Source organism: Etheostoma cragini, chromosome 7, assembly GCF_013103735.1.
Source record: "Etheostoma cragini isolate CJK2018 chromosome 7, CSU_Ecrag_1.0, whole genome shotgun sequence".
NCBI classification, from domain to species: Eukaryota; Metazoa; Chordata; class Actinopteri; order Perciformes; family Percidae; genus Etheostoma; species Etheostoma cragini.
Window position 1 is genome coordinate 5,910,752 of NC_048413.1, and position 23,503 is coordinate 5,934,254.

Below are 23,503 nucleotides of genomic sequence, written 5' to 3' on the forward strand. Positions count from 1 at the left end.
GCAATACTTGCCTAAAAAGCAAAGGCAAATTGAAATCTGTTTCTGCTGTTGTTTTGCCAAACCAGGTGACAAAGCAATTGGTATATGAAAAGACATTGCTACTTGAACAGTTGTGTATTTTATCCTCAGCTACACATTATTCACAGTGCTCATTTTGAAAGCCCCGAGGATCAAAGATGTCACATGAAAATAGACAGAAGCTCAGCACGAAAAGGTTACTGCTGACATGTCATGCATAAATGATAAGAACCGTAATAAGTGACAGCAATAAACATGTCGACTCAATGGCTTGCTTCCTTAATAACACCCTTATTCATTAATCGGCCGTGGTGATAGCTTCTTGCGATTGTAAGCAATCAGAAAAGGTCAGTCTGAAGAGTTTCAGTGAGGATTGTCATATTAGAAAAATTACAGAAATTTACAAAGAACCTTCCTTAAAAAAGTCAATCCAAAAAATGTTCCCGCTGGCAAACGTGGCATGAATTATACTCACAAATAGAGGATAGAGGACTAATAAAACACATCCTGCTTGGTGCTGTGATCAACATGTGACCCAGTGATCTCTTATTTTTTTCCTGAAACCATTGTCCTAATTTGTCATTGTGCTATCGTCAGTCTGTGCATCCCCGGCCGTCTTTGTAAACACGCAGTTTCCCAAACTGCTATCGTTAAAACCAGCATCTGAGCCATCTGACCAGCATGGGAAGTGCTCCCGCAGAAAGATCCTCTTCCTTTTCTCCACCACCCGGTAGTAGGAGAAGTTTCTAGTAAACACTTCACATTACATGGAACGGGGAAGGAGGGAGCCTGAGTGGGGGTACCAGAGAAGGGCCAAGAGAGGAATGTGTTACTGTAGTGTTGCAGAATTCTTTGAACTGTCACACCAGAGAGGTTATGAATGTAAACGTGTTGTTGTTGCTGTCACTGACAAAGTTGATTTGGCACTGCTCCAGTCTGGCAATATCCCCAATGTCCAGCTCTGATAATAACTGAGTCGGGTCTGTTTTTGTTGTAAAAACCTGCTTCTTCTGCTCATCTGGTTCCTCCATCTCTTGCCTCTCATTTTCCATGTCCGCCTCCTCCTCTTCTTCCTCTGTGATGGAGCAGAGGCGGGTGGCGCTACCAGGGTTGCCGGCCGGCGGTCTGTAATGGCACTGCCCGTTCAGCAGCCTCCTCAGTGGCATCAGGGGTACCGCCTCGTCCCCCAGTAACTGCTGCTGGCAGTGCCGGAAATCGCTCTGACGCTTCAGCCGCTTGAACTCGCTGAATGCGGAGGTGGCGTTCTGGTAGAGGCTGCGACCGATGGCCTGGGCCTTCTCCGACTTGCTAACCAGGACTGCGTGGCACCGGAGCACCACGGCCATGTTCTTGACCTGGTGCCTGTAGATCCAAGCCAGAATCTTGGGCCGACACGGGTCAGCCCCGCAGTACGTGATTCTGTTCAGTGAGTAAAGATGGATGGGTTTCTTTTTCCCAGATTTGTCAGCGCTCATCCTGATGCCCTGCGGCCCCACGGTTAGCCTCATCTTGACACTCTGCTCCCCGTAGTTGCTCCTAGCCCAGATCTTGGCCACCGCCTCCTGGGTGCAGCCATCTCCCTTTGCCGTGATGGTAACCACACTCCCCAGGTAGCGCACGTTGTAAACAGGCTCCTCTTTGTTCAGTTCCACCTTTTGCCGTTTGGTGTGGAAGATGCTGCCCACCCAGTCGAAGGGGCACTCGGGCAGCAAGTCCGGACAGGAGCGAAGAAGAGAGGAGAGGATGGATTGGTAGGTCAGCCCTGTCCCCAGGCTCTTGGGTTTAGACTTGGCCTCATCCTCCACCAGAACAAACTTATTCCTCCTCCAGGGCAGCATGGCACACGGAGAGTTGGAGCGAGTGAGCCCCTGTTTTGGCTGCTGCGTTTGCTCTTGTCAGCTCAGGCAAAAGAGTAGGAGAGGCAGGGTTGTGTAAGAGGGAGAGCAAAACGAAGCTGCTTCACTAAGCACAGAGGAGAGACTGAGAGCTGCAAGCTTCAGCCAGTCTGTTCCCCCGCTCACTCGCTCCTCCTTTCTCCTCCTCCTCCTCCTCCTCGTCTTTTTCCTCTGTTGTCTGCATCATGCAGCCCTGATCAGCGCAGGAGTCTCAGCCTGGCGCTCAGGCAGCCTCATCCCCCTCCCTGCTTCGTTGTTTTGCTTCCAAATGGCTCACTTCCAAAGCATTGTTTATCCGTCCAGCTTTGCACTGAGGTATCACTATATTTATGTTTGTTGTAAACCTGAGGAAAGGGTACATCGCCTACTCACTGTCTCTCAGGGGACATATGTGAGTTGTTATTTTGGCTGTTAAAGTCAATCAAGTTCCTAGAATGTCATGAGCTATTCATGTTTAGTGTGTCAACGGATTGATCTTGTGAGTAGATGATTGAAAACACAAAATCAATCCATCCCTCTGTTAAAACACGGACTAACACTGTGTAACAACTAAAGTAAAGTATGTACTGTCCTCTGCATGCTGTAAAACGTCTGGTGTCATCAGCACTTTGAAGTACAACTACCTCAAAACTTCAGAATTTCCATCTTTAACAAACTCTATGAATATATGTAAATGGTTTGGACTTCCATTAGAGTGGTGTTGCTAATTAATTCAAGAGAAACTCAAAGAAAAAAGCAAGTTTCTGGGACTAAAAATAGTTTTCACATGTCTGAAGATTCTAATGAAAAAACATAAAATATGCATTTGAAATAAAGAGTCCCAGTTTATTTGTAACTGAAAATGTGATTTATATTCTACACAATGCAATTTTGTTACTAATTGCATATCATCTCTTCAAATGAGGCTATTACGCTAAATACTGTCTAAACTCAACTGTGTCTCCTAAAAAAGGTGTTATACTAATTTGTTTAGCCAATAACATGATTTTAGTTAATTGTTGAAAATGTGAGGAAATCCTGCCTTGTGCTTCAGGTCAAATTGACCTTGGACAGCTGGCAGCATCGCTGTAGGGACGGCAATGTTCGTCTGACAGTCGGTCTCTCGGGCCAGTCCAGACTGAAATATCTCCAATTTATTGAATGGCTGACCAGGAAACTTTGTACATTGGCATTTATTGTCCCCAGAGACTGAAGCCTACTGATTTTGAATCCCCAACTTTTCCTATAGTGTGACTAGTCTATATCGACAATGTTTCATTTTCATGTGCTGCCAGAAATTCCGCCCGAAGTCCTTCATTTTGGCCGGACATCCGTCACCTTCCTTTGAGTTGGCGTTTTAACTTCTGGTGGATTACTGAGGACTACGGTTACCTGGTCCTCAGATCTCTGCAGGGTAAATCCTGACAGCTAACTAGACTATTTGTCCTGTCAGAGTTTTTTTGTTGACGACTAAAACAACCTTTGAACATACACATGTTCCACCAAAACAAGTTCCTTCTTGAGGCTATTTCACCTTTATTGAGTCCGCTGCTTAGTGAGACTATAGTGCCACCAGCAGTTCAAAGCTTTCACTTATTCTGTGAAATATCTACCAGGTAAATTGGCCCATTTTGTAAAGATATTCATTGTTCCTATACTGTACGTCGCAGCATGTTAGCATGCTGATGTTACTTCACCGTGTTAGCATGGTTGTAGAATCTAAGTCTACCTGGATAACCTGGATAACAAGCAGATACTGTAGAAAAATAAATACGTTGAGTTGTTTTGCATAAACAACCTTTTGTGACTCTACAGATGCAGTCATTTAAAACGTTTCCTTTTGCTGATAAAACATCTGGATGCCATTATGTTTTTCCGTTAATCATATTTGCTTTTCAAATTAGTAGAAATGTGTAATTTCTAGGAGGTCTGAATGAGCACTATCTGTGCTACAATAATGCAGTGTGTCCAAACATCTGTATCACCGGCTAAAACCGTGTAATAATGGCAGAGAAGAGTGGCTGCTCTCTTTGGAGGAGGATTCTCATGCAATGAATCAAAAGAAGTATCATGTGTGCCTGCCGCTGAGCAACACAGACGGGATCGTCAAGTGTAGATGGTGGATGAAGTTCTGTGCTGAGAGGTTACTGTGGCAACACTGAACAACGTCTCTTTTTTTTTTTAACACTGACGTGTGTGCTGAGAAATAATGAAAACCATGCATAGAAATATATATTGATTGTCTTTGATTGGCTTTAGAGGCACTATCTCACATAAAGATGTGAGATAGTGCCTCTAAGAGAGCACTATTTGGAATTCTGTTTCTGTTGGTATCTTTTCACTTCTCTTTATTAAGCCTGGTTATTCTCAGTGGCCCATGAGATGCTTTGTAAACCACACGCACAGCAAGAGAGTGTGTGGCCAACCTTAAGACTGTTAGGAAACTATAAAAAAAAGATTTCCCTATATATAATAATATATAATTTCCCTTCGTTTAGGTGCTTCATTTACACACAAACGGACAAATTCACTTCTGAAAACGAGTCTTTGTAAAAACTCGGGCCAAAGTGGAGATTGTGGAAATCTTCGTTTGCAAACTGAGACAAACGGAGGTTTAGAAACCCGAGGAAGAGAAGATAAGAGAGAGGAAGTGACTTACTGCTGTTGTTGCCATTTAGGGTAATCTGTTTGGCTTACTTGGGCTTGAGCTTCTCGTTACACTGCCACCTACAGGTTTGACATGCTCTTGACGGCATTAATTGCATATCTACACTTTTTTGAAAAAGCTAAATGATGATTCTAATTTTTTGTGACTGTTATTGCCACTCTTCATTTTAACCCCAACCTGTCGTCAGACACCGCCTACCAAGAGCCTGGGTCTGTTCGAGGTTTCTGCCTAAAAGGAAGTTTTCCCTCGCCACTGTTGCACTGTTGCTTGCTCTGGAGGAAACTACTAGAACTGTTGGGTCCTTTTAAATTCTGGAGTATGGTCTAGACCTACTCTATCTGTAAAGTGTCTTGAGATAACTCTTTTTATGAATTGATACTATAAATAAAATTGAATGGAATTGTAAACTTACAGCTGTGCACAATGTTATTTTTGAAAATGGAGAGGTTGAAATATCTGTTTATGAAAATAGCCTCGATGTCCACAGCAATTATCAATGTCCACAGCAATTATCAAAACCATGCTAAATAATAACTGTTAAAACATACAACAGATCTACCAATAAAACAAGATACAAAATGCCCAAACACTGATAAAATTTACTGGACAATGAAACAAGACATGCAATGTTGGGATCATGATCAAATGCTGCTTACAACAATCAGTTTTTTTCGATTGTAAAATACTACAGTCCATGGTTGTGAATTACTTTTGCCTTTTGTTTATTATGCTTTTCCACTGGAACTAATGTTGATAAAACACAGTAAATGCATCAGTGCTTTACTATTGACTCAGCTGTTGTTCTGTGAGGCTTTACTTACAGTAAGCACAGCAGGGCTTTCAGCTAAAAAGTTGAAAGAAAAAGTTTAGCATGCAAAAATGCGCATTGACATTAGCCAAAATGCTGATGTTAAGTAAGGGATAAAGTAGAGCAAGCAGGTCATTATTGTAAATAACTACAAGGCTTTGTTGAATATTTGATTCTGATTGGCCAATAATAGCCATTCCCTGTCATTGTTTTCTGTATGACATACTGTTGCAAAGTATAACAAACTGCTATGTATAAAGGCTCGTTGCTAAGTATGATAAACCTGCTTAGAACCCCCAAGCGATTGATGCAGGACCATGACACAAAGTGGGTTCAATTCGCAGTTGTCTCGCATTGCAAGACATTCGTCCACTGAGCTGCAGAGGGGGGTCTGGCTAGTCCACACAGCATTTCGGGATGGGAGAAAAACGTGATCTGGTGCATTGACATTTCTTTAAACCAATCACAATTTCCTTGGCCTCTGCAAAACAGCCTCTGCAAGGAACTTGTTTGGTTGGAACATATCTACTGTATTTTCAAAGGTTTTTTATGTTTTTTTCGTGCAACAGAAAACTCAGATTGTTCAGATAGTCTAGCTAACTGTCTAGATTTATCATGCAGAGATCTGAGGAGCAGTTAACCATAGTCCACAGAAATCAGCCGGAGGTTAGAATGCCAACACAGAGAAAGCAAAAGGTAGACATCAGGCCAAAGTGAAAGACACCCGGTGGAATTTCCGACGGCACCTGAACAATAGACTAGAACATTGTACAACATTAACATTGTGGATACAAACTAAATTCCCAGTAATTCTTTTACATCCCTGGACGTACCTGGATCAGGAGGTTGGTGGCCAGGAGGACCAGCCAACCCTTCTACATCCCTGGCAGTACCTGGACCAGGAGGTTAGTAGCAGCTGGACCAGCCAAGCCTTCTACATCCCTTGCCGTACCTGGACCAGGAGGTTGGTAGCCAGGTAGAGTAGCTAGAAGAAGACTTTTTTGTTATGCTTGGATGCAAAAACAACTCCTTTGGAATGCTCTGCACACCCAAGTACCACAGGCTAATTGTTTCTAAAACTCACCGTCTAATTTGAAAAAGCTTATTGATAAAATTTACCCATCTTACATTACATGTACTTTTATACTTGCATTGTAGTTTTGAAGCCAGTACTTCACACTTTTACTCGAGTAAAAAGCTTGAGTTGATACGCCTAGTTGAGTAATGGATGTGAATACTTTAGACATCTCTGAACTCTACTAAAAACTCTAAAATATACTACACTTAGCAACAGTCTTTTATAAATGGTCTTTCATAGTTTGCATACAGAAAAAAAACAGACCATAGAATTGACAAATCAGACTCAAATATTCAACAAAGTTGTGTAATAAGCAGGTTTCATGTTAACCCATGGAATGTTTTTTTAATATGACTTTTGGGGCATTTTAGGCCTTTGTATAGGAAAGCTGAGGACACGAAAGGGGAGTGAGAGGGGGAACGACATGCACCAGGTGAGCTACCCATGTTCAAAATCCAACATCTGCTAATTAGCACTTAAACATAGCACATCTGAGGCTGAAGGATATGTCTTTAGTTTTACAGATATTTACTTAGTAAATAGTCCTACAAAACCCAAATGGGATGACCCAAGTCATCCCAATACATCTTCTAGGAACCATAAATGTCTCTACAAAATGTTGTGGCAATCAATTTAGTAAATTTTACTGATTGAGTGAAAACTAGAACTTGCTGTTGGCGTTAGAGGAAGTCAGGAGAACAAAAACGTAGGGATTCATCCTCTGAGCACCATGAATACATATCTGCACTGAATTTAATTACAAAACAACCAATAGTTGTGTGGAAAAAAATGTCAACTTGCGGTGATGCTCAAGGAAAAAACAGGGTATCAGAGTCAAGATGCTTCATCCTCTGGAGACTGTGAATGGTTGGACACACTTTCATTGCAATCTATCCAGCAGTTGTTGAGCTATTTCAGTCTATACCCAATTTGGGTTTTACCGTTGGACTTCATATTTGAAAATTGTTACAAACTGATCTCCAGCACAGCCCTGCCTCATGAGACATCCTCATTCCCTTTAACTCTAACACCCTCTCTTGCTCTCCTTCGGTTGAACATCCATTATCAACTCACACAAGCAACCCAGGGTGCAGAATGTTATCATGGCAATCCAATTACTTTTATCAGTGTCACCCCTCCTCCCCTTCCCAAATCCTTCTCCCTTTATCCTGTTCTTTTTGCTGCTCCTGAAAACATGCTTTGATCCAGGGCGGCCATGCTACATATTTCTGTCTAGAAGGCAGCCTAATTGATTTGGGCTTTCTCTTAATCACACTACACTTACCCAGCGTGGGGTAATCAATTAGAGGGGCCTGGCAGAGAGGAGCCCGGCTCTTAGATGGCTGATTTATGGCTGCCTGTATGTGAGGGCATCAGCAAGACAGGGCAGTGAAGAGCAAGAGAGAGAAGGAATTATGACAGAAAGAAAGGGCTTCTTCCTACACATATCAGGCTGCTGCAAAAAAACATGTCTACACACAATCAACAAAAAATATTACACAAGTCTCACAAATATGATAAATGCTGAGGTAATTCCTTTGTTTACAAAAAGAGGCGGTTTGAGCCTCAAGGGATGGTAGTCAATCTCATCTCATTCCCACACTATAGATTCCCATTAGCTGGGCTGAATACATGATGCAGTTCAAGTGAATCATGGTTTAATGAACAGGGAGAGGTGCAGGACGTTCGACACAGGAGGCTCATTCCCGCCTTTAATCAGGAGAGGGGGCCATTCACAGGAGACCTGCTGCAGGTCAACTCCCCCTCATTTACTCCTTTAATGTAGCACCACAGGTGATGTATACAAGTAATCTATTAGGAAGGGATTTATTAGCCTGCATGTAAGGTCAAAGAAGACAAATATAAACCAATTAACAGAGCAGAATTAGAAGTAATATCCAATTAGTGCCTGTTGATTTGATTTATACAAAGCTTCAGTTTATGACCAGGATCTGGATTAAAGCATTTAAGGGAAAGAATACAAAATAAAACCCAATAGTGGTGGTTCTTGGGGGGCCGAGGGTGACCAATGCCCCGTTATATTAAGCCTCTACCCCCTCTGGGCCCCCTTGCTGTGAAAAATGTTTTCATACATTTTTAACCCCACTTTTACCCTCAAAGAGGGGGTATTATTCATGTGCAGTGATTGATAAAATGTAGATTATCACTCAATCTGTATTCTTGTGTTTATTTTTATATGTATTGTTTTTCATTGTATTACAAAACCTATTGAGAGTTGGTGGTATGTAACACTAGTACACTTATATTTGGAATTCCTAAATTTGCATGTGGCCCCAGGTTGGTCTAGAACCGTCACTGAAAGCCATTATTGTCATTTTATTAAATACAGTGCCTTGGAAAGCATTCGGCCTGTTACGGGGTAGTGAGGATTGGACCCAAAAGCAGAAAGGAGGACGGCAGACAGGCAGATGGGGGTAAACAGGAGTTTAATGTCCAAAACACAGGGAAAGCCTCAAAGGAACTAAACGTCCAGAAAACAAGGCTAAAAGGCAAGCATCCAAAAAAAGGACAAAAAAACATACAATCACCACAACCAGGGAAACAGGAACAATAACGGGGATACTGTGACACTTGACGTGCAGACAGGCGAACGAACCAGAATTATCTGACAAGAGACAAAGGAAACACTGGGGTTAAATACAAAAGGTAATGAGGTAACGAGGAACAGGTGAGACGTCAGGTGGAACACATTAGGGTGGGGCTGGACAATCAGACAAACAAAGCAAAGCTAGACAAGACAAGACCAGACAGGAAGCTGACTAAAAAATAAAACAGGAAATAGAACATACACAAGCATGGACACACAAGATAGAATCTACAACACCAGACTAACGGGAAAACCGGGACAAAAACACAGGGAAGGCCAAACAGGAAAGATACCCCAACAAAAACCCAAAACCATAACATATTCACATATAACGGATATTTTAAACTTGTTTAGCAAATAAAAAACGGAAAAGTGATGCGTGCAAAATTATTGGTTGGTGATTCTTCACAAAAAATAATTTTGTTATATCTTTATGTTTGAAGCCTGAAATGTGTCAAAAGGTTGAAAAGTTCAAGGGGGCCGAATACTTTCGCAAGGCACTGTACAATGAAATGATGAGTGCTACTTCCGGGGCCTGTTGCATGACTGTAGAATGGAGAGCTCCGGGAAAAGTGAAAAAGTGCAGCTTGACTTAGTGCTATGCGCTCATTGCGGCGTTAATCGCTTGCACGTTTGCCGAGCCAGGATAAGAAGGTAGATCTATGTCCAGCCAGGTGTAGATAGCTGGGGTAAGTGCACGTTTACGGCTTTCTCAGACAGACCACGGTATGGATCACAGATTTAGTGATGCAGAGATGGAGAAAACGCGTTCGGCATTTGTTTAACCCAATGAGCACCAGCTTCTAGTGGAAAGTAACGAGGAGGTAAGACATAAAATATGCAAAAAAGGGAAATACAGCTGTTGTCAAACAGCTGTAGAAAAAAGCCCAACAGACTGTAGCGGACCGACTGAATATGTAAGGATTCAAAAATAATCTACTTAGCCTATAGTCACTCCACATTTTTACAAGGTTGTATGCTACACTGTGTTAATTGCTTTTAAGAAGCTTGTTTCATGCGTTGATTTTATTGCTGTATCTGTTTTTATGTGTTAAATGTGCTGGTTTTAATGTAAAGTGTCTTGAGTAGCCTACCATGTAAAGCACTATGTAAATAAAATTTATTATTTACCCTACTTTGCCTTAAAAGTAAGCAGAGGGAATTAATGTTGCTCGGGAAATAGACCCCAAGGACTCCAGGCTTAATTTCAAACCCTTATTCACAACGCCAGATCATCTTTTACAACCATATGCACAAATCTCTATAAGCTATGTCTAATTCTAAATTTCTTTCTGCAATTTATGTTCATGCGGAACGGACAAAAACTAGAAAAAGAAGTAAGTGACTTCAATACACACTGTAAGAATTTCTGTAAAACAATGTATTTTTTTCCCTTCCAAGCTCCAAGCTGACAAGTGACATCACCAAAATAAAAAGATTAAGAAGCATTGTGGTGTTTCGGGTGTGATGAATGTACACTACACTGTATACGTATATAGGCCAAGGTATTGGTGCAGTGATGTGAGACTAAATGAGAAGGTTATGAAACCAATAATACCTCATAAAAGACACTACGCCTACATGAGAAGTTACACAAACTATCCTTTATTAGAGGACAAGCAACAAGAAAATGAAATCCTGAATGTATTGGTCTCTGACCAGTCTGCCATGAATGTCATCTGGGTATCACCTTTATAAACCTGAAGCTGCACAGAACACGGAAGCCGTGCTGCTCATCTCTATTTTTGCGGAGAGAGTGCATTCTCCTTCAGTGTCTACGTGGCCACTGAAGGAGTTTGCACAGGTCTCTCCGCAGGCTGCGCCCACACACCAGTCAGCTGGGTGGTGTTGCTAAGAACTTGCAACGTACAACTATTATCAGACGGGCCGTCGTAGCCTCAAAACACTACCGGCTCACCGGGAGAAGTCCCAACTTTCATGATTGCCACTCTATTCAATTTCAATTCAATTTTATTTATAGTATCAATTCATAACAAGAGTTATCTCGAGACACTTTACAGATAGAGGAGGTCTAGATCACACTCCAGAATTTACAAGGACCCAACAGTTCTAGTAGTTTCCTCCAGAGCAAGCAACAGTGCGACAGTGGCGAGGGAAAACTTCCTTTTAGGCAGAAACCTCGGTCAGACCCAGGCTCTTGGTAGGCGGTGTCTGACGACAGGTTGGGGTTAGAATGAAGAGTGGAAATAAAAAACAATAGTAGTTTGTAGCAGTTCTTTGCTACAAACTACTATTTTCACCAATTTCTAACCATCTAAACAACTGCAATGGTAGGGTTTAAATCAAACTTGTGACAACAATAATGAGAAGTAATGCATGTTAATAAATATTGAGCAGAACACATTCAGAAGACAACGGAATAACTGTGAAACTCGTGTATTTGGGATCAGTATGGCAGCTGATTTAACACAGCCAACATGGGGCGCACGCTCTTACTGAGTGAGCTAGAGGTCGCCCCTCCGGCATTATTATTATTTTTTTAAGTTTTGTAATTCCAAATCCAATGAATTACTACATGAAATGGTTTGTGTGTTTTGGTTCTTAGTGCATAACTGGATAAACTCTATAGGAGGGGAGTGTGTCAGGATGTTTCGCAGGTAGGCAAGGTGCCAGGATTATCTGAACCAGTCAAAGCAAATTCCAACTGTCATCCTTTCAACACTAGTAGCACTAAGAGGACACACATGATGTTCTTCTCGCCTCATCTACTCCTCCCATAAAGCTGTTGTGTCCATCTGCTGACACTATTTCTGTCTCTTTCTTCTGAATGTGTGTAAGAACCTTTGACTGGAAATCATTATGTGACACACACACACTCAAAGAAAGTAAGGAAGTGGGAGTTGTTTTTTTATACGTGGGCAGAGGGTGCACTGGATCTGCAAGGTAGACTCTGTCCACAACACAAGGTGACTAATGTTGAACAGGAGCCCGGAGGGCATTTATGTTGTTTTTCTGGGGTTGAAAACAAGGTTGTACCTTGTTGTACCCAAACACAAAATTCTCACAGGCTAATCTTTCACACGTCAAGATGATTATGTCAGCTTAATTTAACCAGAGGGGTTTTCTGGGGCAACTTCTGTTATTTTCCAAAGTTTGTAAAGGGCAGTTTGGAGAGGCCATTGACCTTAATGGCGCAACGATTTTGTATTAAGGAACATCCGTCACATTCAAGCCAATGCCAAATGAGTTGATAGAAAGCTTATTATGCCTATCAGCTCTACAAAACTTTCTGTATTTCTCAGCATGGCTATGTCTACAAAATGGTGTAGTCCGGCAACTTCTGCACGCAGCAGCTCGAGTGATGCGTTTGATGTCATCGCTGAAAAAAGGCAACAGCAGCGATCAGCTTTAGAGACCAAGAGCACATAGAAATTACAAGATAATTACCTCTTCTAAAGAGGCATTTAAGTTGTTTTGAATCCTCTGTGTACTTGACTTGACGAGATAAACGCTACTAGCAACCACGTGGAGGAGGGGTTGGGGCGGCATTACCGAATGCTTGCGTGATGTGGATGCGCAGACAGTGTTGACATTAAACATGGGGGTGAACTATGGTCACTAAACTACACGCTATAGCATTAAGAAAAAAGGGCCACTTAAAAAACACTTAAAAAACACTATACAGTTTTTAGAATATTTCTACTCCATTACTGTGACTTGCAGTAAGACATCTCTCTCTATTTTATATATATATTTATATATATATATATATATATATATATATATACATAAAAGGTTTTTCATTTGTAACCTATACTCATAAAAGGTATACTCTTGTCTCTCTGCAGTGAATGGCATTGTGTCATTGCTCTCATAATCACTTGAATTTATTTCCTTGTATTAAACTGGTGCAACAAAAGAGGCATTTAAGTTGTTTTGAATCCTCTGTGTACTTGACTTGACGAGATAAACGCTACTAGCAACCGCGTGGAGGAGGGGTTGGGGCGGCATTACCGAATGCTTGCGTGATGTGGATGCGCAGACAGTGTTGACATTAAACAGGGGGGTGAACTATGGTCACTAAACTACACGCTATAGCATTAAGAAAAAAGGGCCACTTAAAAAACACTTAAAAAACACTATACAGTTTTTAGAATATTTCTACTCCATTACTGTGACTTGCAGTAAGACATCTCTCTCTATTTTATATATATATTTATATATATATATATATATATATATATATATATATATATATATATATATATATATATATATATATATATATATACATAAAAGGTTTTTCATTTGTAACCTATACTCATAAAAGGATAAAAGGTATACTCTTGTCTCTCTGCAGTGAATGGCATTGTGTCATTGCTCTCATAATCACTTGAATTTATTTCCTTGTATTAAACTGGGGGACTATACTACTGATGTTACTCACTGACTGGTGTCAAATTGAAAATATAATTATTGAATTTGAGTAATCCTGATTAAAAAAAAAAAACAGTGGACATTGTGAGACCTGTAATTTTACATCAAATTGTTTGATGATTTGATGTTTGACGAATGGGTTGAAAATGTCACCAGAGCACAGCAAGCGTTGGTTAGGAAATGAGTGTCAATCTGTTCCGATATGTGGTCCACCGGCAAAAAGCACTAATACAGAGACATTATTTTATCCCAGAGCAGCTCTGTTCGCTCACTGACTGAAACTGGCTGCTGGTTGTTTGCTCCACAGTTCACTTTCGGGTAATTGGTTCAGAACACTGTGCACTCTGCACTACCTGGTTTTAATGGATTGCAACAGAGCTTTTTTGACAGCTGGAGAACCTAGCGCAAATAAAGAATCAGAAGTGGCTTTGTGTGTGTGTCAGGCAGCAAATGCAATCCATCATCTGAATGACCCTAGTGAAAAATACCATGAAACAATAAATAGCATAGTTTTTTTATTATCATTATTGCACTGAACTGAAACTCCAAAAATCTGTACATTCCAAAGTTATGATCTATATGTCTTTGTTAATGTTTTCTTCACCTGACATTATGGACAGGTTCAGTCAATCTTAGCTCTGCATGAATTAAAGTAAAAAAGTCTATTGAGACCTTAACATCTCTGCAGAAATACACCATGCACATAATGCAATGAGAAAAGAAGCAATATATTAAAAGGCATATTTAGCTATGGTTGTTCCAGTTGAAATATGGTTCTTGTCAGAGATGGGTGGCAATCCATCAAAACAAAAGGCTTTCTGCTCTCATTGTTATAAATCTACTGACTCCCACTCTGCCTTATGTTGTCTGACAGCATGCAATCTGTTTCTGGTCTTTTTCCCCTCCTTTTTTAATCCAAATGTAACTGTATGCAATGTGTGTACACTGGTGGAGGAATTTTAAGCAGACCCAAAGTCATGGTTAAAGTTGGAGCCTGCCGTTGATACGAGTGAAGAAAGCATAATCTGTATGCCGCCTGCAGGGATGAAGCACAAGCTCAGGAGGGTCACCTCAGGGCAAGAAAGTTTTCATACCCTCCAGGTGGCATGTGGGCGCAGATGCTCCTTCATAACTTTATTTTATGGGTTAGAATCTGTAGTAATTTCAATCGCGCTGACTTTATGTTGTCTGCAGTGACAGGTGAAGAATGTGTAAACAATGCAAGAGATAACTAAAATGTAAGATGAAAAGCATTCAACTGAGAGCTATGGACAAAATTTAAATATCACACAATAGATTTGACCAAATACATCGATCAAATCGATTTAAAACCAGGAAAAGACAAGGCTTGTGTCATTAAACAATATAACAATATCCAAAATCTAAGTTAATATATCTAGCCTCATATGTCAATGTTGACATGAAATCTATATTTTGCCCAGCCCTACCCTCAACCCCAACTGAGTAACAGAGAGTCAAGTGGTTTGAAATCTCCTCAGACATAATTAAGAAAGTAAGAAAATGTGAACAGTTACTCACTATATGAATAGGAAGTGTCCATTAATTGATGAAGAACAATTTGGACTTTACAATGGAACATTTTCACAGCCGACATATGACTTGTCATAGTAGTAACGATGGCTCAGTTCAGCTCAGCATCCACAACACCAGGGCCTCTGCAAAGTGGAACTCAGCCATCATTAATGGTTGTAAATACATCTGTGCTTTTCCTACTATGACATGTCAACATGTCTGCTGTGAAAAAAGTCTATTCTATGACTTTGGGCACAGACAGTCTGTCGTCCTGGCTTCCACAGGAGAAACTAATTAAACCTGTGTTTGTCCTGCTACAAAAACCAGAAACAGTGTCCCAATCTATAATACACACTCATTTTATTGTGTTTTTGCAGTTACTATATATATCTTTAAAACAGAAAACAATAAAGCATGTGCACCAACAGCAATCAAACTGTGAACTAGAACTAACACAATAACAAACTTCCCAAAGATATGGCACAATAATTCTCTAAAGCTGGATTAATTTGTTCTCAAAGATATTTTGTCAATGCATTAAAAGAGTCATATTCAGAGGGGAAACATCAGCATACATCACAAAAGAAATGTGACAGTGTTGCATCCTCAACCAGACCCAGAGGTGTTTTTTTATTCAGAAAGCCTGTGGAGATTTTAAAGTCTGCAGACCAATCATGGACCATCATTCCCAACCTGCAAGAAGATGTGTGCTCAGTATAACAACTGTGAAGTTTTGCACAATCTAGTGCTACAATTTCACTCCAGCCTGGGTCAAATGCATAATTAGTCTATGTCTTGAGGGTACCAGTTGTTGCGTTTTGTTAAATCTGCTTTGTATTGAAATGTAATGACATATTCTATCATAATAAAACACTGGGAAAGGAGCCAGTCTGCATAGTAAGTCAACTGTAACCCTCCTGTGGCCCTGGGGTCAAATTTGCCCCGCTTTAAAAAGTTTCTACATCACAAATTTGGGATTCTTTCATCCAAATTATTCAAATATCACATGGGCGGTTCCATATAACGCTTCTCGCAAGTTAAACGAAGGATCGGTTCACTACTTTATTTTTCCCAAGAAACAACTTTGACAAAAGACAAAAGAATTATATAATTTCATATAAATAAGGTTTCTTGACCAGGACTTTGAAAAATAAAATAGTGTAAAACTACTGGTGATATACTGGTGTTAGTTATGTGAATAGTACACTGATGGTAGGGTTACAAAAATGAAGAAACTGTTGGAAAAAAACGTCAAAAAGTGATTGAAAAAAGTATCTCATACCCATCAAAAAAGCAATGAATAAGAAATAAAAACTGTCAAAAAAGTGTAAAACAATTGTTCATTTTGAGTTTTGACCAGGGAGGTGGAAAGTAACTAAGTATATTTACTCAAGTACTGTGCTTAAGTACAGTTTTGAGGTACTTATACTTAAATTTGTCAAGGGATTTTAAAAATAATAGAATTCTCCACCTTCACCAGCTGCAATATAAAATTAGTACAGGATAAATATTAATGCATCATAACCTCCATCCAATAAAATCATTTACATTATTCTGAAATGGGCCATTCTGCTGAAAAATTTGCATGCAGAACTTTTACTTGTAACAGAGCTTTTCTACACTGGGGTACTGCTACTTTTACTTAAGTAGTCTAGCTACAAGTACAGTGTACGTCTTCCACCTCTGCTGTTTTTAGATTACGGTAGCCTATTTCTACTTTCACTTAAGCAGTCCAGTAGGCCATTGCCTAAGTGTTACTGAGTACACACACAAACACACGCACACACCCACACCCACACACACACACGCCCACACACACACACACACACACACACACACACACACACACACACACCCACACACACAAAAAACAGGTGTTACTAATTACAATAATGATAGATTTATTAAAATACCCCAAATTTTTATTATCTACACCTGTGCATCTTTATTATGTGTGACTCTACACTGGCATCTGCTGGCAGGGAGGAGTATTACATTTCATAAGCTTTTATTTTGAAGTGTTAAGACCCGCAGCTGTTGTTGAACCTCTGTTGACAGTGGGACGAGTGTGAAGTGAATACAGGTTAGAGAAACCCTTTTGACAGCCGCCGTTCATACAAGCTATCACTGATAAAAACTCAAAAAAATGCTTTGCGACATGACGGCTACAATATCTCTTAAACGGGTGGTTAAGTCTTGTTAATTTAGCTGGAGCGTCTCTAGCTAGCAAACAGCTAGGTAGCTAGTTTAGCAGGTTAGCATACGTTAGTGAACTCAATCAAGGAAGTGTGTGGCGCTGCTATTAGCTAGTTTGTACTTAAACTAACGTCGCTAAACGCTATGATTTAAGGCTTTTAGAAGCTTCAAACAAAGGGTAATATCAACAAGCTCGTGATTTGTTGAGTCTTAGCATTAGCTAAGTTATCTTATGTTAACTTTAGCCGAGTGGTGTGCATCTCAAATAGTGTCGCTTACTGGGCTTAAATCAATGTAAAATTGAAGGCTGTCATGGCTAATATTAGCTAAATAAGCTAGCAAGAGGATGCACAGCGGTCCTCGCTTGCAACTATTATCAATTTAGTATTTACCCTAGAGGGAAATGAGTAAGCTCGGTTCCCCTTGGGCTAACATACAATGAGTTTCAGAATGAGATTTATATTCTTGCCAAATAAGTTTTACTTGAATGCAATTTGCCTTGGGTGTGTTTAGTGCATACAATAAACATGCTCCAAAGAAAAATTCCTCGTATGTCCTCATACCTGGCGAATAAAGCTGATTCTGATTCTGATGTAAGGGGATATGTTCACAGTATGTGTATGTCTGATGTAACGTGTAGCAACTGTGAGTGGGGCGTTCATGGTCTATCAAAGGAGCTCGGTCATCACGTTGACGCGCAGAGTCAGTTTGTGTTCTCAGTTTTGTTGAGTGATGGAGGAATATTCAGACCCTTTACATAAGCAAAACTAGTTATACCAAATAAAACATTATGTCACAAATTGAGGGTCAGGGTGTGTTTACTATTTTGTCTGTGTGTACACATTTTTTTAATGTCTTGCTCATTTTGGTATTTTGTTTGTTTAACTTTAATAATATCTTGTAACGTTAATTAAACTGTGAACTGCCTGAGCCGATACTGCCAAAGTTGTTAAGCATCCAAAGTAAAAGTAGGCATGCAGAAATATCACTTTGTGAGCACTGTATCAAATATAACATAGGAATATTATTATTTGGTAGCTGGTTGAGAGTTTTGTAATTGTATCTTCAACAGTGCATCCTATTGAGTAAGATGATCATTTGTGAGATCTTCATATACAAAGTAACTAACTGTCAAATGAACGTAGTGGAGTAAAATGTTTCCTTCTACAATGCAACTATTTTGATAATTGAGTCGTTTTACACTGAAAGTAATCCAAAATACAATCTGGTTTCATCTTCAAATATGTGAGGATTTGCTTCTTTTCTCTGTTTCATATCATTGTGAACGGATTGTCTTTGTTAAACTTCATTTTGAACAAATAAAACACATTAGACTGTGGGAAGATATTATGAATGAATATGATTATTAGAAGTAACTCTAGAATAAAAGAGGAAAGCCGCAGAAAATGACAATACTCAAGTTAGTTAAGTACACGGAGCTCCAAACTGTATACCACTTTTTTTTTGCACAACAAGAAACGTAGATTTGAGTGACAGGCAACTTCTTAATCTCTGCTCATCATCTTTCTTACAACAGCAGTGAATGCTGCAAATCACAGGAGGATGGACTCCAGTGGGAAACCCTCAACCGCACAGATCGTGGTTTTAGCCACCAGCTCAGCCCTGACTGCAGTCTTCTATTCCATTTACAAGAGCCGAGCTACAACAGTTGCCAGATTAAAGGTCAGCTACATTTAATTACACTCTGTCTATGTCATGTGAATGTCAGCAGCGTGTTAAAGGGATGGCTTGGATGTTACAAAGTCTGTAAGTTTGTAAGGCACGTTTTAGGTATCTATCCATAATCCGTGTTTTACCCACAGTAGATGGCGGTTGGCACGGCCCCAGTTTGGAGAAGTATACTTCAATTTGAGTATACACTGTATTAGGAAGATTTTCACAGCTTTACCTTGCCGTCACATTGCCTTGTTTAAGTTTACGTGGCAACTCAAGCCTTTGTCTCCACTCTCGTCAAAGCCACCAGACTCCATTGATGTAAACAGTCATTTTACCTTGCAGAAAATGGGAGTTGCTGGTCTACTGCTTCCGCCGTTAGTTTGTTGGTTACAAACCCTTCTTAAACCACCAAAGTCACACAATAACCCACGTTAACCAATTGAAACTACAGTAACACCCAAAATCCAAACTATCCCTCTTCATTCATTGCCTGTTATATTCCATTTGTTAATCGTGTTTCTTTCCACAGGAAGCAAAGAAAGTGTCCATTGATCAGGATTTAATAAACATCCTGTCTGAAACTCCAGGCCGATGTGTCCCATATGCTGTCATAGAAGGTGTGTTGGGTCACCTTGAAAGCCTACATAAAGCTTCAGTGTTGAGCAGTGCAGTTTTACTTTGTCAAAAAAAACACTTACATTTACTAATTAATTTGTTTATGTAGACTTCAAATGTACAATGCATAATAACAACAATAGTTTTACACAGTGTCCTGTTTATGCCCACTGCAGGTGTAGTGAGATCTGTGAAGGAAACTCTGAGCAGCCAGTTTGTTGATAACTGCAAAGGCGTGATTGAAAGACTGACCTTGAAGGAGGAAAAGATGGTGTGGAATCGCACCACTCATCTCTGGTGAGTCACTGACGGGGCTGAGATCTTGTTAAGAGTATTCTCAGACAGTCAGAAGGAAAGATGAAGCTTAAATGGCAGTTCTGTGCTTTTGTATTTAAGTCCAACTGAAAATAAATAGCATTGTTGAGCCACTGTCTATACAGCATAAATATCTGCTCTGCAAATCACAGAATGTGTTCTCCTCTGAGTAAAATACCCCATCCGAAACCAAAAGGAAGAACTTTATATTTTATGGTTTCATGATGGATTCCTTTTATTGTTGTCATTGATTCGTCGGAATATTGTTGGTTCTCGGTCTACGGAGATGGTTGCTCTTGTTTTCATGCAGTCAATCAAATGTTGCATAAAGCCGTAACATCGGTGTTCTTTAATAGGCAGAGCACACTGTCCCACTGAGCCGGACAGCAGCCTGCTGAACAGCAGCCCACATTAGCTTTCCTGCTAGAGTCCCCTTCTTATCGCACTCACAAACAGGGACGCAGTCTTGTTCTGCACCTTGAACATTCACAGTGGATAAGTGCACTGCTAACGTCAGTCTGCAGGCTAGACAGCTAATTAACTGCTCAGCTGCAGCACATTAAACAGCATTCAGCGCAATGTTGCCTCGGTCTGATATTTGCCTAAATACCTTCTTTTTTATTAATAAAAAACAACAACTATATATGATTAAAGTGACAGACATAATCTAACAAAACTGTATCTGAAAGAATTTCACATTGCAACTATTTTAGTATTTTTTTTAATCCTTTGAGTGATTTCCAAATAAGCAGAAAGGCTGCATTGTTCCTCCAATATGAGGATTTCTATTTTTTGTCATAACAAACTGAATGTCTTTTGGACTGTTGGTCTGACTAAACAAGAAAATTGAAGATGTTATCTTGGACTTTTTTTAGACCAAGCAACTGCTCTATTAATCGAGAAAATAATCTGCAGATAAATTAATAACAATTTACAAAATAATCATTAGTTGCAGCCCTACAACAACCGAACAGAACATTAATAAGTGATGTTTGTGAACAGGAACAACACAGAGAAAATCATCCACCAGCGCACCAACACAGTTCCCTTTGCCCTTGGGTCTCACAACGACGATATCGCCACCACAGTACGGGTTATACGTCCGCTAGACGCTGCCGAGTTGAACCTGGAGACCACATACGAGAACTTCCACCCCACGGTCCAGTCCCTGTCCAACGTTATCGGCCACTTCATTAGTGGGGAACGCCCCAAGGGCATCCACGAGACGGAGGAGATGCTACGGCTGGAAGACAGCGTCACAGGCGTGGGCGAACTGGTCCTGGATAACAACCTGATCAAGCTCCAGCCTCCCAAACAGGGCTTCCAATTCTTTCTCACTCGGCTGGACTACGAGTCACTGCTCAGGAAGCAGGGGAACAGCGTCCGACTGTGGAAGATTTTGACCGTCGTCTTCGGCATCGCTGCGTGCTCCACGCTCCTCTTCATCCTGTGGAAGCGACATGAGCACCACAGAAAGAGCAAGAAGGAGAGAAACATGCTCAAGGAGTTCAAGGAGCAGCAGAGGAAACGCATGCGTGAGCTCAATGTAGAAGAAAGCAGCGTGTCGCCCAGCAGCTGCACCGTCTGCCTGAGCCGGGAACGGTCCTGCGTGTTTCTCGACTGCGGCCATGTGTGTGCCTGTGCCCAGTGCTACGATGTCCTGCCACAGCCAAAGAAATGCCCCATCTGCAGGGCGACAATAGACAGGGTGGTACCTCTTTACAACAGCTAATGTACAGAAATGTGGGTAGGAGGTCCACTCAGTCATCATAACACTGGAGATACAGTATGTCATACCAAAGCTGCCTTATATTGGCATTTTGTTGCACTTTTTTGCATATAGATAGATATTTAGGTAGGTAGGTAGGTACAGTAGGTAGTTAGATAGGTAGCTGTGCTAAGTCACATTTCAAATTGAATTTTCAAATAAACTTTGAGACCTGTAAAAGAAAAACAGAGATGAACCTTGAGAGAGGAAGTGTGATTCTTAGCATAGGCTTACTTTTTTAAGGTGACAGAGGTTGATCGATAGAACATTCACAAATTGTACATTTTATACAGCTGATTCCTAAAAGCAGCACTTAGACCGAGGCACACGCAGACAGTCAACTCCTTCACTTGGAAGGGAAGTCAAATGTTCTAAATGTCACAATATAAATGTTTTATTTAAAAAGAAAACTGCTTAATGTGCAGCCAAAAGGTTACAGCTCTTATCTTGTTGCCCCTTAAATTCATAAAACTGGATGAATGTAAGTTTAGGAAAGTAAATTTCAGAAAATTTGCATTTCAGTTACTGTGTAAGGGATATAATACAATAAACAAAAACAGGAAGAAGATTATGACATTAACTGTCAAATGTGTTTTGTGCACTCTTCGTATAATTTCTGACAAAGACTTAAGCAGCGTGATTTGGGAATCTCCTCATTTTTAAGTTGGATTTGACTTAAACTTTGCCTGAGAGCCTTTTGGTGCTTATTGTCATTCTTTATATTTGATTTGTGTCTGCAGACTCTTTGTTTTTTCCCAATTTTTTTTTTAAATGTCTTTACTTGGGATTTAGCTTTGGTAAGGCCTTGTGGTTCATTAAAGGTTATGTTTTGTGCAGTACAGACGGGCTAGATGAAAAGGTTGTGGTTTACACAAAATAAAAATGTCTGTGTCGATCACGTTGGACCGATAATACTACAGTACAAGCTTCTGTCGAGTTGTTGGGGAGAAAGTGAGCAGGCTGACCTTGTCCTGATCTTTTCTTAATAGTGCTCTTATAAAGACGTGCAGCAGTTCCTTAGGCTCTACAGACATTCACCACAGAGTACACGGAGCAAGTGGCAGTACGTGTTAAAGTGTACGGAACAGAGGCGATCTCTGAACCATCACAGCCGCTGATTGTTGGAATATTTCCTGGGACATTGGCAAAACAAAAACATTGTCTATTTGCAACTGAAAACCTATTAAAGACAAATACAATGTAGACTGAATATACTCAATCATTGTGTAAAATAAAGACACCAGAAGAAAGCTGTTTAAAGAAGATGGAGATTTCTGCCAGGAGAGGGGGGTGTCTGCCTGCGAGGAAAATCAGTGATTCAGGATCTGGAATCTGAGAGTATGTGTAGACACGAAAATATTTTCCACATGTTCCCCCAATGCAAGCGGTTCTCTTCATCTCCTGAGTTTATTTTAGTGCTGTCCAATCATTAAATTAATAATCAGATTAATGTCATAGTTAACTCGCAAATAATCTCAATCGCACATTTTTATTCTACTATTTGAAATGTTCATTTATTTCTTTTGTTTCCATTATGTTTTTTTGTTTTTTTTATTGAAATCAACATTGGCATGAAGTCTAATGTAGTGTTCAGACTGGCCGTGCTGCCATGGTAGCTAAATTCCCAACGACCAAACGCATAGATCACTTTGGTCTCATCAATTGAACATTTGGCAACTTTTTAAAAGGAAACTTTCCATCCAGAATCTTACTGGCGTCCATTTTCGCGTCTGGCGCTCGCCATCCACTCAAAAACGTAACGTTACTACTCTTTGGGCGGCTCGCAAGCCCAAACGGCGTGTGTGCGGCATGCCTGTTGTCGTTTTTTTGGTCTAGCTAGATCTGGTGGGAGTTTTTTGAGCATTAGTAGTTGTTGCAACAGCATGTGAAAAAAAACGTTTGCTAGGCCAAAAACCATGTTATTTTGGGATAGAAAAATGTATGTCT

General features: G+C 40.3%; 2 protein-coding genes and 1 long non-coding RNA gene across 4 annotated transcripts; 2 read left to right on the forward strand and 1 right to left on the reverse strand.

Moving 5' to 3' along the window:
* Positions 1–210: 210 nt before the first annotated feature.
* On the forward strand, positions 211–5,803 carry LOC117947910. Its single transcript, XR_004657355.1, has 3 exons — positions 211–329; positions 5,500–5,508; positions 5,793–5,803. It is a non-coding gene; the product is annotated as an uncharacterized LOC117947910 (long non-coding RNA).
* On the reverse strand, positions 576–2,074 carry fam43b (family with sequence similarity 43 member B). Its single transcript, XM_034877269.1, has one exon. It carries the CDS (start codon positions 1,854–1,856, stop codon positions 879–881), a length of 978 nt encoding a protein of 325 aa, XP_034733160.1. The 5' UTR covers positions 1,857–2,074; the 3' UTR covers positions 576–878.
* Positions 5,804–16,837: 11,034 nt separating the features above from the next.
* On the forward strand, positions 16,838–22,816 carry mul1b (mitochondrial E3 ubiquitin protein ligase 1b). 2 transcript variants are annotated; one of them, XM_034877268.1, is made up of 6 exons: positions 16,838–17,068; positions 18,719–18,864; positions 19,388–19,475; positions 19,650–19,770; positions 20,791–21,531; positions 22,559–22,816. In XM_034877268.1, exons 2-5 carry the CDS (start codon positions 18,745–18,747, stop codon positions 21,518–21,520), a joined length of 1,059 nt encoding a protein of 352 aa, XP_034733159.1. In that variant the 5' UTR covers positions 16,838–17,068; positions 18,719–18,744; the 3' UTR covers positions 21,521–21,531; positions 22,559–22,816. The 2 variants fall into 2 exon arrangements, with proteins under 2 accessions (XP_034733159.1, XP_034733158.1); XM_034877267.1 differs by having other exon boundaries at positions 20,791–22,800.
* Positions 22,817–23,503: the final 687 nt, after the last annotated feature.

Bases quoted from the DNA above. Each gene is read 5' to 3' on its own strand.
- mul1b (XM_034877268.1), top strand. From the start codon at position 18,745: ATGGACTCCAGTGGGAAACCCTCAACCGCACAGATCGTGGTTTTAGCC. The intron at 18,865-19,387 runs GTCAGCTACATT...TTCTTTCCACAG, and splicing joins CAACAGTTGCCAGATTAAAG to GAAGCAAAGAAAGTGTCCAT. The intron at 19,771-20,790 runs GTGAGTCACTGA...GTTTGTGAACAG, and splicing joins AATCGCACCACTCATCTCTG to GAACAACACAGAGAAAATCA.
- fam43b (XM_034877269.1), bottom strand. From the start codon at position 1,856: ATGCTGCCCTGGAGGAGGAATAAGTTTGTTCTGGTGGAGGATGAGGCC.